Genomic DNA, 16,362 nt, shown 5'->3' with positions numbered 1-16,362 from the left:
AAATCTTACTTTTCTACTTGACCTGACAGTATGATACATGGGAAATCTGCATTACCCAAGGTCATTTATAATGTGTTTGTATTAGGGCTGCACAATATATCGCTTTAGCATCGATATCGCAATGTGATCATTCGCAATAGACATATTGCAGGATTTGCAATGTTGAATCTGGTATATAGTTTATTATAGTGTTTTCGAGGCCTGTGGTTGTATGAGGATTTTGAAAGCTTTTGGGCATAAGACATTTTACAGTTTTAAACTTGAATAAAAGTTGATTTTATTGAATTATTATTACAACGAAGACTATGCAGTATTAACTTACATTTGATTGTTCATATACTGTTTACTTGAATACTGTTAGACTTCTCGGAAGACCATAAAACACTGTTTATTTTACTTGTATTTAGTTTCTTTATTGCATTTATCTCTGCACAACTCTACAGAATCATCCCAATCAATCCCTATAAAATTATCAATTATTTCTAAATATTATTCCAAATATTTCACCAGATATTTAAGTCATCTGGTGAAATTGCATTGATATTGCAATATATATCGTAGGGCTGTGCAATTCAATTTCGATTTTGGTTTCCAACAATTATTAAAAAAAACTTTAATTGAGGTTAAACAATTATTGCTTTTTCACATGAAAATTAGTAAATCTTTTACTGTAACATGACTTTTGCAGCTTGGGAAGTGCTTCATTTACTGATGTGTATTTGATTCATTCATACTTTTAATACATTTCTAATTTATGATAAATGTATATCTCCAAAACCTTTTGGACATATGGCCCACTGATAATCGTTTTAAATAACTGTGATTACAATTATGACCAAAATAATCATGATTATGATGTTTCCCTAAAAATGACCAGCCCTAATATATCACAGAAAAACTTAATATTGCAATGTTAGACTTTTCCACTATCATGCAGCTCAGTTTGTATTAGAGAGAGAGAGAGAGAGAGAGAGAGAGAGAGAGAGAGGAAGGTTGAACAAAGCTTAATTTTTTTTTAACTCTCTTCAGTACAAAATTTTAGTACAAATAGAATTTAGAAAGTTCAAGAATATAATTTGCAATATAAAAATCATTTTACCATACATTTCAACATGATTCTAATCAATTAATCCAAGTACTGATTCTTTTTTTTCCTTGTCTTCCAAATTGCAAGTTTTGCCGTAGCAATCAATTTTTTTTTTAAAACACACCTTACCTCTATCCACCACTTTATATCTGATCCCACCAATAAAACCTTGTGGGAAAACTCCCCATTAAAACCTTGAAACCAAACATTCAGCAACATCAAATTACTTTAACGCCTCAAGCATCACAAAAACAAATGTTCTATAGTTTCTCCAACTCCACAAAGCCCCAGCTACTTGTGAATTCAGCTGAGAGAGAGTGAGAGATTGAGAGAGACAGACATGGATGGAGTTTGAAGATATGCAGGATTGTGTGCAAAATTAGAAATTTTGTTTTTATTTTTTATCATTTAAAATAAATGCATAAACTATTTAAAAAAACAAAGAATAATATATAAATATTCAAATGTTTTACTATTTTTACATAATTGTAATTTAAATAATATTAAAAACATGACTGACCTTCAGAACACGATTGATTTTTTAGCCCTTGCATTTAGTTGTACATTGAGTTATACCAAAGTCCCTTTAAGGCAAGTCATTTCACTTGGTGGCCATCTTTGAAACGCTCCTCGGGCAGTATGCTCGGGCATTCTGTCTGAATGGGGAAACATCAAATTCTCCAAAACTGTTTGTCAAGCTCAAAATTACATTACATATTTGTAATCACCAATAAACTTAAACAGGAATGGTCTTATAAGTTAAGTTTCTAAACGTTCGAATCAAACTAAATCTGCATTTTTTTCAGGTTGTCGCAAGCTAATGGGCATGTGCATGCACACTCAAAAGGAACAAGATCACGACACCAACCTCATTTATTGGCATTCTACACATTATCATCCTCTGAATAATGCTTGTCTGATGGCATTGGTCATGAGAAGTAATCCACAAGTTGGTCTTGATGGCGAAACTCCTCCAAAAATGACAGCGACTCTTTGTTTACAAGTTTGTGGGCACGTCAGTAGTTGCTGTGATGTGATGTGCGTTTGACATGATGGACTGTACTTTGCATTCGATTCATACAGATTAGTGTAGTTGATTAGTGCAGACAGTGTAGTTGATTCGTGTAAAAGTACAGATTTCAAGCTTTATGTGGACCTATTTCTTATGTCTGTGAGGCAAGTATTCGCTGAGATTTACAACAGTTTTTGTGGTCAACAAACACACTGAAAAGCGCACCTCTGGCCTGATCTCCTCTCCCAGAGAAACATCAGTCTATAGCGATCGGCGATTGGCTCCTGTACTAGCTTCATTCGCCATATTGACCGCTACACTTTTACACATTCAAAACTGTACGAGTGACATGTCTTGTGTTTTCTATAGTCTTTGGTTATACTTATTGTGACTAATAAATAAAACAGGGTAACCACTTCAGCTTTTAAAAATGATAATCAATTAGATTACTATTATCATTGATATACAATTACCTATTCCAATACCAATAAATAAATAGTGCACACAAGATGAGATGCCTGAAAGAGAGACATGCTCATTTACCATTTAAATTACTGACTGAATAATGCATCATTATGCTTCTCCATCTGTAAGACATACAGGTGTTCCAGAAACTGTGCGACATTAAAATCATAATTATATAAGCAAAAAAATTATATTAAGCTATAGCTTTTCCTGTATCCAAGTTCAAGATTTCCAAACTCAAAACATGAAGGCCTCCCTGGTTTTACATGATCAGCTCTTCAAACAATCTTAACTTGTCTTGTTCTGTACATGTCATATAAAAGTACACAGTGTCTCATGTTTTCTTGCACTGTCTTATGGTCCTGATCAAAAGAAACCACAACATGCAATATAATAACTGAACAAGCTAATTTTACCCAGCTCAGAAAGTCAGGTTTTGCTTACTGTAACATCAGCTCATTCTGCAAAATAAAGTCCCACTGGAGGGTGTGAGAATATGAAGCTGTTATCAATGTGCACCACACACCCTGCTAGCACCAAAATTAGCATCGCAAAGTTCCACTATCTGAGCAACATGTAAAAACACAAATGAGTCACCATGTAACAGGAGATTAATTAAACGAGTGATTGGTATTTGTATTCAGTCAAAATAGTTGACAGATACAAGTCAACCACATGCAAAAAGAGTGCTGCCTTAAATTTATTTTAGTTGGGGGGTGGGGGTTATAGACAGACCCTTCGGAAACAGGTGATTAATAATTATATGCCCCTGTGATCAGGTAATGCATATATAAATGTAATTATAAAGTAACATTGTTCTTATATTACAAGGAAAATGCATTATCCTGACTATAGTTTTATTGTCAAATAATAGTTTGGGCACTTTGTTAAAAACATAATAGTTTATGTATAGTGAATATACAGTGCATTGAGGTGTTCTAATATCTATCCACATGTTTTGTCAAATATCTCCAGTTTATCATTATTGATATTTGTCATATCTTGATATATCTAGGTGTGTAATGTGTGTATTACTACTACCCTACGGTCTACCACAGTCACCATTTGTCTGTGTGTGTTTATGTTATGCACTATGGTTTAAAATGTTCGCGTTTTTATTTCTCACGTTTTTATTTGTCCTCCTCTTTCAAGCTTTTGTAATATTGAACAGCCATACCAATAAAGCAAATGAGAATTGAATTGAACTGAATAATATCTCAACCTCTCCAAAGCTGACATGTTTTTAAGAGATCTCCATACCAAATGTAGGTACATATTCAGTTTTCCACATTCTCAAAATGACCCTTTTGGCAATTACCATACCAAATAACATGGATTGTCTTTCATATTTGTTAAACATCTCCAAGTCACTAAATATCCCAAGAACAGCTGTAGGTGGACATGGTTCAAGATTTTGTTCTTAGTGAATAACTCTTAACTCTCATAACTATTATTAAAGTCCAATCAAAACGAATGAGTCATGAAGCTCTGACGCAGAAAAATACATTTGGACAAAAAGACGCCAATGTTATGAGGAGAACATAAAAGCCTGCGTTACTTCCTTAAATACAATGGACAGCAACAGCACAACTCTGCGTTCATATTTCTTTTGGTTTGTTTGGTTGTTCCTTATTCATTATTCTCCAATATCCGCCAGCTCCCCGAGAGCCTTGCAGGGAGTCGCGTGAGAGGAATACTAACTAAAACTTTCTCTAAACCGCTACTGAGCACCTACTTCACCAGCCTGACAACCTGAATGGAAGATTTCCTGGCAATCTCTGGAGTGAGAAGTTGAGGGAACAAGGAGAACAGCGTCTCCGGGCACCTTTCAGCCAAAATGTCACAGCACAGCCCGAGCCCGGTAGCCTCCTGTAACTTGCATTAAACGAAAACTTACCGCAGTGTTGGGCCGATGCAGTTTGTGTCTGTGCTCTCAATCTCCCGCAAGATTCGCTCATGCTCCGCCGCGATCTCCGCGCTCGCCATCTTCCATATCCTCGCGACGCGCACACAACACACACACAGCGCCCAGAGAGAGAGAGGGAGAAAATACTGGAGCTTTTACTTCCGGTATAACTGCTGAACGACTGATTACAGAGAAATAAGTTTTAGAGTGAACAAAAGTACGCTGGATTTATTAGTAACACTTTTATGAGGATATGTTGAGGACACATTTTTTCATTTAAAAAAGTTTTAAATTTTGATTGTTTTAAGTAAAATTAATTAATTAATTAATTAAATTATGCGAGTTAATGAAGAAAACTTGTGTTTATATTATTAAATTAATATATTTTACTGTATGAGAATATTTATGCTATTTATTCAACCTCAAAACACCCACAAATACCAAAACACAAACTCTGCATTGCAAAACAGCGACATCTAAAGGTTCATATATCATGATAAATACCTTTCATTCAGGGCATTAAAAAATAAATAATAAATTATTGCATTATCATTGACATTCTAGTAAAATCTAAAAGCAAAACAATGCAGTAATCAATGCCACTTTAAAAAATCCACCATCCATAATTAACTCAGCAAGAAAACAAACAAAAAAAACTAAACAATAAAATAACTTCAACTCATCAATATTTCCTTTCCATGCATTGATTTATTTGGTATGTAGCTAGCGGGGTAATGCAAATCATCCATTATTTATTAGCACTGCAGGGTAAACATATATGTTTTTTTACGTATTACAAACTACATGACTAAACGTAATGTGGGTAATGTATCATAAACACTTTTTACACAAATTAAATTACAAGACAATGAGAATTATATATATATCAATTATGAACAATTCACTTTCATTGTGTTTGAATTTATAATCAGGTAATCCAAGCTGTTATCTGCCTATTGACGTGTAAAAGACATTTAAACATTAGTAATTTATTGACTGTGGGCATTAATATGTAATACAATTTAATCACAAGTGTGTTTTTTTTTATCTGGTCACTTAATCCAGAATACTTCGCACTGTTTATTATGAAGTTAAAAGACTTCATTTATATTAAATAGGCAGGGCCTATTTCATATTTTTCCCTCTTGATTTGGTGATTATTTAATTTTGCCACTATATACCAAAATCCTTGTTGCCCCTCTATTCCACATAGCACGGTATGTTGCCAGATTGGGCGGTTTTGAATTTGATTGTGCGGGTAAAAATGGCATTGGCGGGTTGACAAAAAATTGAGCGGTTTTGAAACGTAAGTTTTATAAACTTATTTAACTAAACATAATTGTGTGCTCCTACTCCATTTAGTGGTGACCAGCGCAAACCGCAACGTGGGCCCTCCCACAAGAATATGCTCTAATATTTTGTTATCTCCACAGCAATACGTGCAGTGTGTAAGTGAGGGGGAGCAGTGTTAACTAGTTAAGTAAATAGGTTAATTTCGATTTAATATTTTTTATATCTTGGGGGTTTTTTTGCGTTTAGGCGGGATTTGAACAGCTTTTGGGCTGCGGAAAAGTCAGCCATATCTGGCAACACTGACGGTATGTCAGGAAGGCAGCAGAAATACAAACACAGCCAGTCCTCCAAACACTAGGACACAGATCACCCGGAAGATTACACGCAAGTCTCCTGCAATCGGTAGGAAACTCGATAGTTGGGATATCAATAATTGAATAAAACAAAAATCGCCGTTGGAAGCATTACAACTCAGAACTGAAACTTCAAAAAGTAAGTAACCCGGAGCGTTTGGCTGCTATAACGTCATTTTATGGTCCAGAGCCTTAAAGTTGTAAACAGAAGTTTCCTGTTGATTTTAGTTTTTGAATTTGATCGTGTAATGCAATAATTATTAAGCTTGTATTGCCACCATACAAAGCTCGACGAGCATATTTCGCTTTTAGAGTGTTTGGTTTATTTTCGGTCTGGTGTAAGTAGAGCAGTTTAGTAGTTTTCTGAAGAAAACCCCCCTCTGTGTCAGTTTACATTAAAAACCAGTGTGAAACTCGGTCTGAATTTACACCACCATAACGTTTTCTTGTTGGTGGTTCACGAAACTCCACAGTAACGTGTTGCTTGTATTGATCTATTGCAATGTTTGCCACATCCTTACCAGCAGATTAAGGGGATAGTTCACCCAAAACTGAAAATTCTGTCATTTTCTCACCCTTCACTTGTCGCTAACCTGTTTGAGTTTCTCTCTTGAACGCAAAAGAAGATATTTTGAAAAATGTTTAAACCTGTAACTATTGACTTCCATAGTGTTAGTTTTTCCTACAATAAAAGTCCATGGTTACAGGTTTCAAACATTTTTCAAAATAACTTATTTCAAATTCAACAGGAACAAAAACAACAACTCATAAAGGTTTAAAACTACTTGTGGCTAAGTAAATAAGAGTACATTTTCATTTTTGGGTGAACTATCTCTTTAAGAGGTTGATCCCAAATTGTTTTAGGATTAACCAGTTTCGTAACACCCTGGCTTATAATATTAGTTTAGTAGCCAATGACTTAATTTACTTGAATGTGGAGTTCACCCAAAATGAAAATTTACTCACCATATACTCTGTGGTTACTGGTTTCAAACTTGCATTTCCTTCTATTGATAAAACAATAATAACATAATTTGAAGAATGTTGTAAACCATTCATAGACGAAAAAACATACTATGGAAATCAATAGCTACCAGTTTTCAACATTTCCCATAATGTCTTAAAAAAAGAAAGAAACTCAAAGAGGTGGAGGATAACAATGTAAATTATTGGGTGAACTGTCTCTTTAACCTTAGAAATGTTCATACAATTAAATGCAACTGCTTTTTTTCTTACAGATTAATCATGGCACATATGTTCAATATCTCTGACGATTCAGAGACAGAAACAATGGAAGACAGTGAAGACTCGAGCCTGAATAAACACAACTGTGGGTCGAAACAGAAAAAGCAGCACCTCACTGTGCCTGATAGGCTGAAAGGTGAGTGAGTCTCAAGGGCTTGTGGGATAGTTACAAGTACACACGTCATTTCTGTTGTATCCTGGAGACACACAGCACTGCTAACCACAATTACAAGACATCAAGCTATTGCAAAGTGTGATGCATTGCTCAAAAGGGACTCAAATCAGAGTAATATGTCATATGAATAATCTCGGTACTGGCATTTGATTTTTTTAAATTCCAATGAATCATTTGAAATGATTCAATACTTGCGATGTATTCTACTGTGAGGTTTGATCTGAACATTTAATATCTTATTGAAGGAGAGCAACTGGGCAGACAGAGGAACCTCTCTATGAATGAGGAGGACTTGCTGGAGACTGGAGTTGCAGAAGATCCTCATATGCTTGGGGATCCTTTCAGGCCGAGATCCCGCTCAGCTCCTCCTGCTTTGTGGGCAGCTAAGAAATACGGCCAACAGCTGAGAAGAATGAGTGATGAGTTTGATAAAGGGGTGAGAAACTATTATTTGGTACCATATTAGGGGTAGAGGAAGGTTTGAACTATCAAAGGAATATGCTCAAGTTCCATTTAGGGATGCTCATTTCAGTTAATTTTGCCAACCGACACCCGCAGCTCATTAACCGAATATTAACTGGTAAGATTAGTATTAAATTATTATTTAGTTAAAAAAAAATTTGACATGTCTATTTTGTGTCTGACACAAATACTGATTTATTTTAACATGTAAACAACAGCAAACAGAACAACAGCACATCTTCAAGCACAGGCAGCGTTTCCAACAGTATAGAAAAACAGAATAAACTAAATAGAATAAAATAAATAGTCCTGCCCTAGATATTTTTCACTTAAATGACAAGTTTAAATTACAAAATGAAAACATCCTTTATAAGAACCAGCCAATGCTGTTTGTGAAATCACGTTTGTTTTTTTCTTTCGTCAAATAAAAAGCATTTAATCAATGGAAACCCCGCCTGTTTTCATTTGATTGAAGAATGAAAAAGATGCGACTGATGTAACGGTTTTTCCGCTCAGAGTTGACTTTTTTTCCCAAATGCGAACACACAGCACGCAACGACAAAAACGCAAAACGCTCGTGGCCATTAGTAAACCATTCAAAAGATGTCTCTCTCGATACAAAAAGCGCGTTCGATGCGATGTGAATCGGCCCCTTATGCAGCCAAAAATTGAAAAATAAATAAAATAATATTGAATCATTTAACTGATACCATTAATCGGTCAAAAATGTCCCTTTCGGTTAACAATTCATCGGTTATTATGAGCATCCCTAGTTCCATTGAAGCAATAGTTCACTTAAAGTTGCATATTAAGTCATCGTTTTGCTTACCCTGGTGTTGTTCCATTGCCATATTATACCCTTCTTTACATCTGAAATGTAATATGGCAATGGAACAACACAAATTTGTAAAAAATACACATTTTTAAGAAAATGTCCTGTTTGCACGTCCATATAATGGCAGTAAACGGTGACCAGCATTGTGCTTAAACATAAATACATTAAGGATGAATGGGTCATTGCACTAGTTAATGCATGAATGCCTAAACACAAATCTATATTTTATCTGAAAGTAAATAAATTGTATTTTGTAATGTTTTTTATTAGTCTTGATTTCTTGCAGTTTTTGTGTTTCTCCTGAGCAAATCAGAGTGAACTGCAACAGTATGTTAAAAGTTTTACTCCCTGGGCCATTTATATCGAAGTTGATATTTAGCCGCACCATATTGGTGTTTCATAACATCTAGTTTTTATGAGGTTTATTAGCCCAACGCTCAACCCCCAATCTGGAGGACCAGGACATGCATGCTCTACATACAATTTAGTTTACCCAATTCATTCTACATCACGTCTTTGGACTGTGGGGGAAACCGGAGCACTTGGATGAAACCCACACGAACATGAGGAGAACATGCAAACTCCACACAGAAATGCCAACTGACCCAAGCCAGGGCTCAAACCAGCTACCTTCTTGCTGTGAGGCGACAGTGATACCCACTGCACCACCGTGTCACCCATGTTAAAAGTCTCATAAAATAAAATAAATTTTGGTTTATTTTAGCCAAACTGCATCCTGCATTTGTGCCCCAGAATGCGTGAATTATACATCACATTGCATGGAACCTTTCTCTGATACTTTTTTATTTTTAAACGGTGCTGATTGCTTTTCACTGCCATTATATATAGACAATGACATTTTGAATTCTCCTTTTGTAGTCAAAAATATTTTTTTGCGTGAACTATACCTTTTAAAATGGTAAACATGCTAGGCAAATTCATTTGTATTGTTAAAAATTGAGAATAAAGATGTTTTTTTTTTGTTTTTTTTAGCAGATGAAGAGAGTAAAAAGTGCAGGAACTGCGCGTCAGATGAGTCAATCGCCCAGCTGGTTGGCCTTTCTTTGGAGTCACAAAGAGTCTGATGCTGAGTCGCGCCCTGCAGAGTGACTGACAGTGAGTGAATGATAGATGAAGAACGAAAAGAGAACTACTGTACATAACAATTGATGGCAGAAAATAAGGGTGCGCTGCTTTGAAGAGAAGGAATAATTCCACTGACTGGTTCTAAAGTCAGGAGCTGCACTGGGACCCTTGACTATTGAATAAGGCATGATCTGTTTCTCACTGGCAAGTGCAATGGCCACGAAGACAACAAAATGGAGTTTCCCAGGCTCTGGGATTGTTATGCAGTAAACTTTATAAATGTGAACGTAAACTTGCGCAAAGCACAGACTTTGTCACTCTCCCGTATCGGTTTTGAGATGAAATGTTTTAACAAATGAACGTCAGAAACATTAGATATCATATCTAACCATACTGTTAGACAGTCAGCTGTACAAAATCTGGTTTTACTGTGAAGGACCTTTGGCCACTTCGAAGGCCCAGAGTTATCATCATCTCAGAGTCATAAAAATGTCTTGGAATTGTCCACACAAACAACAACACCAATAAGCACAAGAGCCCAGAAACAAAGATGGGTCTAAATATCCAAGATTGTAAGAACGGGGGACACCATCGTTGCTGGTATTACTTGAAAATGACAGATTTTAAATGCCTTGTAACTTTTTATGAATTAAGACAATTATTTTACTGTGATGTTATTTTTCTATTGTTTGTAACCAATATATTCTAATAAAAACCTAATAAACTACTTTCAGCACTGTTTGTTATTCTCACAAAAGTGTAAAGTCCACGCACTGTTCTTCATGTTGATAGTACATAGCAGTGTCTATTAAATGACTTTGCTCACTTGTCTATTAGTCATACTCCAGGAAATTGTTCTGGCACACAAGCAAATGTAAACAGAGGCTGAACCTGAACATACAGCTTTAAAAAAATAATTCTCACGACATTTCAGAGTCCAGCTATGTAGATTGTATATTTCAACTTGTTAATAGATAAATTGCTTCCGAATCTGATTTAAGCAAGAGTTACAGTACCAGGCCAGTCATAAAATGTGGGTTATGTTGTGGGCTATGAATCAGAAATTGGAGGAGTTCCTCAGTATTTGTAAATCAATTCTCTCAATTAAGACACTTGTGTTGGATCCCAGCAGAATTTCTCCCCACAGTCAAGTGCAGAGAGCCTTTCCATGTCGTTCTCGCTAATCTCAAAGTCAAACAGTATTGCCCATTCTCCTCCACACGTTCTGGCTGAGATGATGTTGGCAGAACAGCAATGCTCTGTTGTACAGCCACCTCAGCAACAACTTGGGCTGGTGGTCCTACCGGACTCTTTAGCAATTTCCAGAACAACAGGATTTGACAGAAGAGCCCAGTTCCAAGGGATGAATATGCTGAAAAACACACCCCTCTAATCTTGCACAGACCCCTCAGGTCATTTTGGAGCAGTTTTGGGTGAAACTCAACCTGAAGAACTGCCGGGGGGACTTTACAGCTCTTCAACAGCTCCTGCATGTGCTCTACTGTGTAATTAGACACTCCAATGGCTCGAAATTTGCCCTCGGAGTAGAACTCCTCCAAAACTCTCCAGCTTTGAGCACGGTTTTCAGGATTTCGTTTATCCCCAACGGGCAGCCCCTGGGTACCTGGCCAGTGAATAAGATATAGGTCAATGTAGCCCAGTCCCAACTGCTCCAGGCTCCTCAGACAACCATCCCTGGCTTTGGAGCCTTGATCTTTAGGACCCAGTTTACTAGTAATGAAAACATCTTCTCGTGAGAGGCCATGCTTGGGCAGCAGGCAACGGAGGGCATGACCTAGATGTGCCTCATTACGATACACTGCAGCAGTGTCAAAGGCACGATAACCAGCTTTCAAAGCAGCATCCACAGCACTGTAAGTGTCTTCTTGACCCTGCAAACGGAAAGTGCCTAATCCCAAGAGAGGCATCCGAATATCATTGTTGAGGAGTACAGATGGCTGAGGGTCTGTCATTATGAGAGAACCAGGAAACTTTGGAGACTGTGGAAACTCTAGTGCAGGGGTGACCAAACTTTTTCCTATAAAGGGCAAAAAAGCAAACTTGATTGAGGGCTGTGGGCCAAATATATACTTAACCGTATATATTAAATTTGCCATGGGTAATTTCCTAATTTCTTCTGTAATATTTAACAATAACTAGAAAAACATTAAATCATATTAATAATATATCAATGCTGAAAACACTAGTCGAGCTGCTCCTGCCTGTACCTTGATTTGCTTGCAAATGTCTTGTGTATTGACCTCTATCTGTCAAATGACAGTATTTACATTTTAGCAGTCTGATTCATTTACAATATTTAATTGAATCCTTTATTTTCAGTTGCCTTTTTTGTAGCGAAGCAATAAAACAAATAAAAAGGTTACATTAAATTTAAAAATGGCAAAGGCAGAAGACCCAATCACCTTCCCATCACTTCTCCCTCTTTTTTGAGATGGGATGGTGGGCCAAATCAAAGGTTACCATGTGCCAACTTTGGCCCAGGGGCTATACTTTGGGCATCTGCTCTAGTGCATGAAGATGAATAATGAAACAAAGTCATTAGACTAAATAAAGATAATATAATTAAAATGAAATCAAAATATACATATTTTGTGAGATCGTGGAAAGAGAAATTCAGCAAGGTGATGTAAGAATGAATAAAGAATGGATTGACAGATAAACAGGGTGTCTGCTGGGACTTAAAATGTCTTAAATTCACTGAAATATTGTGTTGTAGGTCTTAAATCATTTTAAACAGGTCTTAATTTAGCTTTTTCCAAGTAATGCTACTCATTCAGTCCGACATCCATCCAATCACCAACAATACATCTCAGTAAAACCTTATTTTTAATATTTATACTTTTTTATTTTGTAAAGAGATACAATTCACGACAACTGTTACAGCAAATTCTGCAATAAATTCCTTTATCAGGGTGTGTTTAAACCTGTTTGAGTTAAAAATGTAATTCTTAATGGTTTTAATAATGTAATAAATAAAATAAGAAAATTTAGTTAGACTACGCAAACTAATGCAATCATTTGCAAGTGCATGAAAACTGAAGTGCATGAAAACGAAAATGCAACATATCCACTGCAATAAATAGAGTCTAACGTTACAATCAAATGGAGGGAAAAAAAAGAGATAGATTAAGAGCATTTTATATTCAGAGATATAAACTCACCCTGCAGGCTTTCTGGAAATGAAAAGACAAACAGTCAGCATGTGACTTCAAAACGGTCAAGGTCCAGTGATCTGTTCCAAGTAAATACCAATGCTAATTTATCTATGTTCTACCTGAAATATGTAGAAGATAAACTTCGCGATACAGTCAGTCTTATCAATGTATACGGCAGGTTTACAACACGCTCAACCTAACTAGATCATGTGACAATAAAAAGGCGGAACACATTTCCGTGAGGTCAGAGGAACTCTTAACACCAGCGGTTTTGCGCTTTAATGGATAGGACGCTTGACCAATCAGAGTTTGTTGTCTTGATCTGAGGGCGGGGCGGGACAGCTGACTGAAAAATTCGCGCTCTAACTTAAAGCTAGCGTGAAATACTTGAGGCATTACGGTAATTTACACTTACATCTGGCTAACGTTATTAATTAACCATGTCATTTCCCTTTAGTAACGTTAATTAAACTAAACGTTTCTAAAATTAGTTTTTATAATTTACAGAGACTTGCTGCATAGGTTATTTGTTCCAGCTAGCTACAACTGTTTAGCATTCTTGATTTCTGTTAACTATTATTTTATTCCTGTAAACTGTTTGTTACATAATGTTTATTTTTCGATTTTGTTTCATTTTTTTTCCAGTGTTGCATTTGTTACTATGTCAATCCAGGCTTTTACCTTCCCTATACCCGAGACCAGGTTTTTCCTGGCTGAACAACATGTTTTCAAATTCAAGATAAGACGAGGAGACATGAGCAGGCAAGACCATGCAAGTTTATTTGACTTGTTTAAAATACAAAGTATGCTGTGTTATTCTGAATATAACTTTATATACAAAACCATAAATAAAAGCTTTGGATATTGTCTTGCAGCATTGAGGAGGAGGACATGCTGAATGGGGCGCTAGTCAGTGAGGAGCTGGAGGTTATCAAGACCTGGATTATCATTTTGGATTTGATTTAGTTAACCTTCAGAAGATTTAATTGGTGTGATTTTGTTTTGCAGAATGCTGTGCGTGCGGTTCTGGCAAACTTAGATGATCTTCATCCTTTCACAACTCAAAATTTCAACATTTTTCCTTGTATGCTTTTCTTAATATAACTGAAAGAGACAGTTTGCCCAATATGACAATTCTGTAATCATTTACTCACCCTCATATTGTTCCAAACCTTAATTACTTTAGTTCTTCTGTGTAGCCCAAAAGAAGAGTTTTTTTATATGTCAGTTACCCTTGGATAGACAAAGACAGAACTTTTTATATACATAATTTATTTCTAATAGACAATAGAGTGCCATAGAAGTTTGGATAACAGGATAGTAAGTAAATGGTGACAAAATAAGTAAAGAAATGGGTTAAATCCTGTTACATTGTCATTCAGTGAAACAGTTATGTAAAAAAGAAACGTACTTATTAAGATATTTACGAAGAACTTATTAAAATATGCAACGGTGACACAGTGGCTCAGTGGTTAGCACTGTAGTCTCACAGCAAGAAGGTCGCTGGTTCGAGTCCTGGCTGGGTGTGGAGTTTGCATACTCTCTCCATGTTCGCGTGGGTTTCCTCCGGGTGCTTCAGTTTCCCCCACAGTCTAAAGACATGCACTATAGGTGAATTGAATATACTAAATTATCTGTAATGTATGTGTGTGAATGAGTGTGTATGGATGTTTCCCAGTAATGGGTTGCAGCTACAAGTGCATCCGCTATGTAAAATGAATAAGTTAACGATTAAGTTGTGGATAAGTTGACGATTCATTCCGCTGTGGCGACCCCTGATGAATAAATGGACTACGCAGAGGAAAATGAATGAATCATTCATTAATTTTCTTTTCGGCTTAGTTCCTTTATTAATAAGGGGTCGCCACAGTGAAACTAACCACCAACTTATCCAGCATATGTTTTACGCAAAGGATGCCCTTCCAGCTGCAACCCATCACTGGGAAACACCCATTCACACACATACACTACAGACAATTTAGCTTACCCAATTCGCCTATTGCGCATATCTTTGAACTGTTGAGGAAACCGGAGCACCCGGAGGAAACCCACGCGAACACAGGGAGAACATGCAAACTCCAAGGTCATCGTTTAAATTCTTATTTTCATTTTAAATGACTGAAAATGTTTTGCTGACAAATTGGTACAACCTAGTGGTCTGAAGGATAATGGCAAAGTTTTAAAATAAGGAGTATCAGGACTGGGGCTGAACAATGAATCGTTTAAGCATCGATATCGCAAGATTAGATTATTTATTAAAGATTAAAATATAAAGATATATTTTTAAATAATTTATACAATGATGACCCTGTTATTTTGTTTGATTGTTCAATTTCTGTACCTAAATACTTTTAGACTACCCAGAAAACCATGAAGCACTGTTTATTTCACTTTTATTTTTGCTTTGTCGTATATTTATATTTGCTTGTAATTTATATTTTATGCAGACACACTGCATAGAAAAGACCTTGATCACCTCAGTCGATCTAATTGAATGAAATCTTTCCAAATAGAGATATTCAATTCATCTGAAGAATTTATATTCATATCGCAACTTATATCGCAGCAAAAAAAAATACCGCAATATTAGATTTTTCCAATATCGTGCAGCCTTAAATACTCAGCACTGTGCTCCTTAAATGCCCATTTAATATGTCATCAAATCAATCTTGTTCTAAATATGCTTGTCAATATGGATTTATTTAGATATATTACATGGTGTTGCTGTAAAACATGTTTTACCAAGTGCCCTCTGTAAAAATAAAAAAGTATTATAGTCATTTTATTAGTTTAGAAATGGCTAACATTAAACAGGACACATTCTGATGTACATAATTATGTCGTATCACACGTTTATTGTTTTGATATCTTGATATCTTTGTCCCACAGACAAAAGGAAATGGGAACAAGTGTCCAAAATGAGGTTCATAAAAAAGGGTCTAGAACTTATCCCATATCCCTTCCTAATAACACTGTACGTGGAGTATCGTGAACCAGCCTTTCAACACACAGGTGAGAGCCCTCTCTACTACTACACTTCTACACTATACGATCTCTTCGCTACAATACATACTTGAAAAGTATTGTTCATCCAATTAATGAAAAATCTGTTATTAATTTTTCCTCTTGGCGTTCCAGTTCCAGGAGACCTTTGTTCATCTTCTGAAGACAAATTGAGTAATTTCAACCTCCATAGACAACAACTGTCCAGAAAAGATCCCAAAACATTGTCGAAACATTCATGTGACTTCAGTGGTTCAACTTTAA

At 36.0% G+C, this 16,362-nt stretch overlaps 4 protein-coding genes across 7 annotated transcripts in view; 2 read left to right on the top strand and 2 right to left on the bottom strand.

Annotated features, from left to right (window-relative positions):
• The window catches only part of exoc6b (exocyst complex component 6B), a 168,653-nt gene extending 164,049 nt beyond the window's left edge, over nt 1–4,604 (bottom strand). The window contains exon 1 of one of the 2 annotated variants that reach the window (XM_056461351.1): nt 4,462–4,604. In XM_056461351.1, the coding sequence (XP_056317326.1) occupies nt 4,462–4,550 (89 nt within the window). In that variant the 5' untranslated portion in view covers nt 4,551–4,604. The remainder of the gene's footprint in view (nt 1–4,461) is intronic. The other variant, XM_056461352.1, reaches the window with a different exon arrangement.
• A 1,105-nt stretch (nt 4,605–5,709) lies between these two features.
• Nucleotides 5,710–10,646, top strand: badb (BCL2 associated agonist of cell death b). Of its 3 annotated transcripts, none has more exons than XM_056461349.1 (4): nt 5,710–5,776; nt 7,355–7,497; nt 7,782–7,972; nt 9,827–10,646. In XM_056461349.1, the coding sequence occupies exons 2-4, from the start codon at nt 7,362–7,364 to the stop codon at nt 9,941–9,943; spliced, it is 444 nt and encodes a 147-aa protein (XP_056317324.1). In that variant the 5' UTR covers nt 5,710–5,776; nt 7,355–7,361; the 3' UTR covers nt 9,944–10,646. The 3 variants fall into 3 exon arrangements, with proteins under 3 accessions (XP_056317324.1, XP_056317325.1, XP_056317323.1); XM_056461350.1 differs by lacking the exon at nt 5,710–5,776 and adding an exon at nt 5,937–6,255 and having other exon boundaries at nt 9,830–10,646; XM_056461348.1 differs by lacking the exon at nt 5,710–5,776 and adding an exon at nt 5,981–6,255.
• Nucleotides 10,176–13,298, bottom strand: zgc:101765 (uncharacterized protein LOC450036 homolog). Its single transcript, XM_056461347.1, is given in 5 exon segments — nt 10,176–11,122; nt 11,125–11,214; nt 11,216–11,268; nt 11,271–11,957; nt 13,102–13,298. Coding segments are annotated over 4 exon segments (864 nt in total). The 5' UTR covers nt 11,893–11,957; nt 13,102–13,298; the 3' UTR covers nt 10,176–11,023.
• Nucleotides 13,299–13,593: 295 nt separating this feature from the next.
• Nucleotides 13,594–16,172, top strand: LOC130232738 (membrane-anchored junction protein). The gene is made up of 4 exons (XM_056462715.1): nt 13,594–13,857; nt 13,971–14,022; nt 14,104–14,179; nt 15,985–16,172. Exons 1-4 carry the CDS (start codon nt 13,757–13,759, stop codon nt 16,170–16,172), a joined length of 417 nt encoding a protein of 138 aa, XP_056318690.1. The 5' UTR covers nt 13,594–13,756.
• The last annotated feature ends 190 nt before the right edge of the window (nt 16,173–16,362 follow it).

This window comes from Danio aesculapii, chromosome 7 (assembly GCF_903798145.1).
Source record: "Danio aesculapii chromosome 7, fDanAes4.1, whole genome shotgun sequence".
Taxonomy (NCBI): domain Eukaryota; kingdom Metazoa; phylum Chordata; class Actinopteri; order Cypriniformes; family Danionidae; genus Danio; species Danio aesculapii.
Note: the sequence above shows the minus strand (reverse complement) of the source record. Positions and strands in the feature narration are given on the sequence as shown.

Excerpts from the sequence above, each read along its gene's own strand:
- badb (XM_056461349.1), top strand. The coding sequence starts at position 7,362 with ATGGCACATATGTTCAATATCTCTGACGATTCAGAGACAGAAACAATG. Across the intron at positions 7,498-7,781 it reads TGTGCCTGATAGGCTGAAAG|GAGAGCAACTGGGCAGACAG; the intron begins GTGAGTGAGTCT and ends ATCTTATTGAAG. Across the intron at positions 7,973-9,826 it reads GTGATGAGTTTGATAAAGGG|CAGATGAAGAGAGTAAAAAG; the intron begins GTGAGAAACTAT and ends TGTTTTTTTTAG.
- LOC130232738 (XM_056462715.1), top strand. The coding sequence starts at position 13,757 with ATGTCAATCCAGGCTTTTACCTTCCCTATACCCGAGACCAGGTTTTTC. Across the intron at positions 13,858-13,970 it reads AGACGAGGAGACATGAGCAG|CATTGAGGAGGAGGACATGC; the intron begins GCAAGACCATGC and ends ATTGTCTTGCAG. Across the intron at positions 14,180-15,984 it reads AAATTTCAACATTTTTCCTT|ACAAAAGGAAATGGGAACAA; the intron begins GTATGCTTTTCT and ends TTTGTCCCACAG.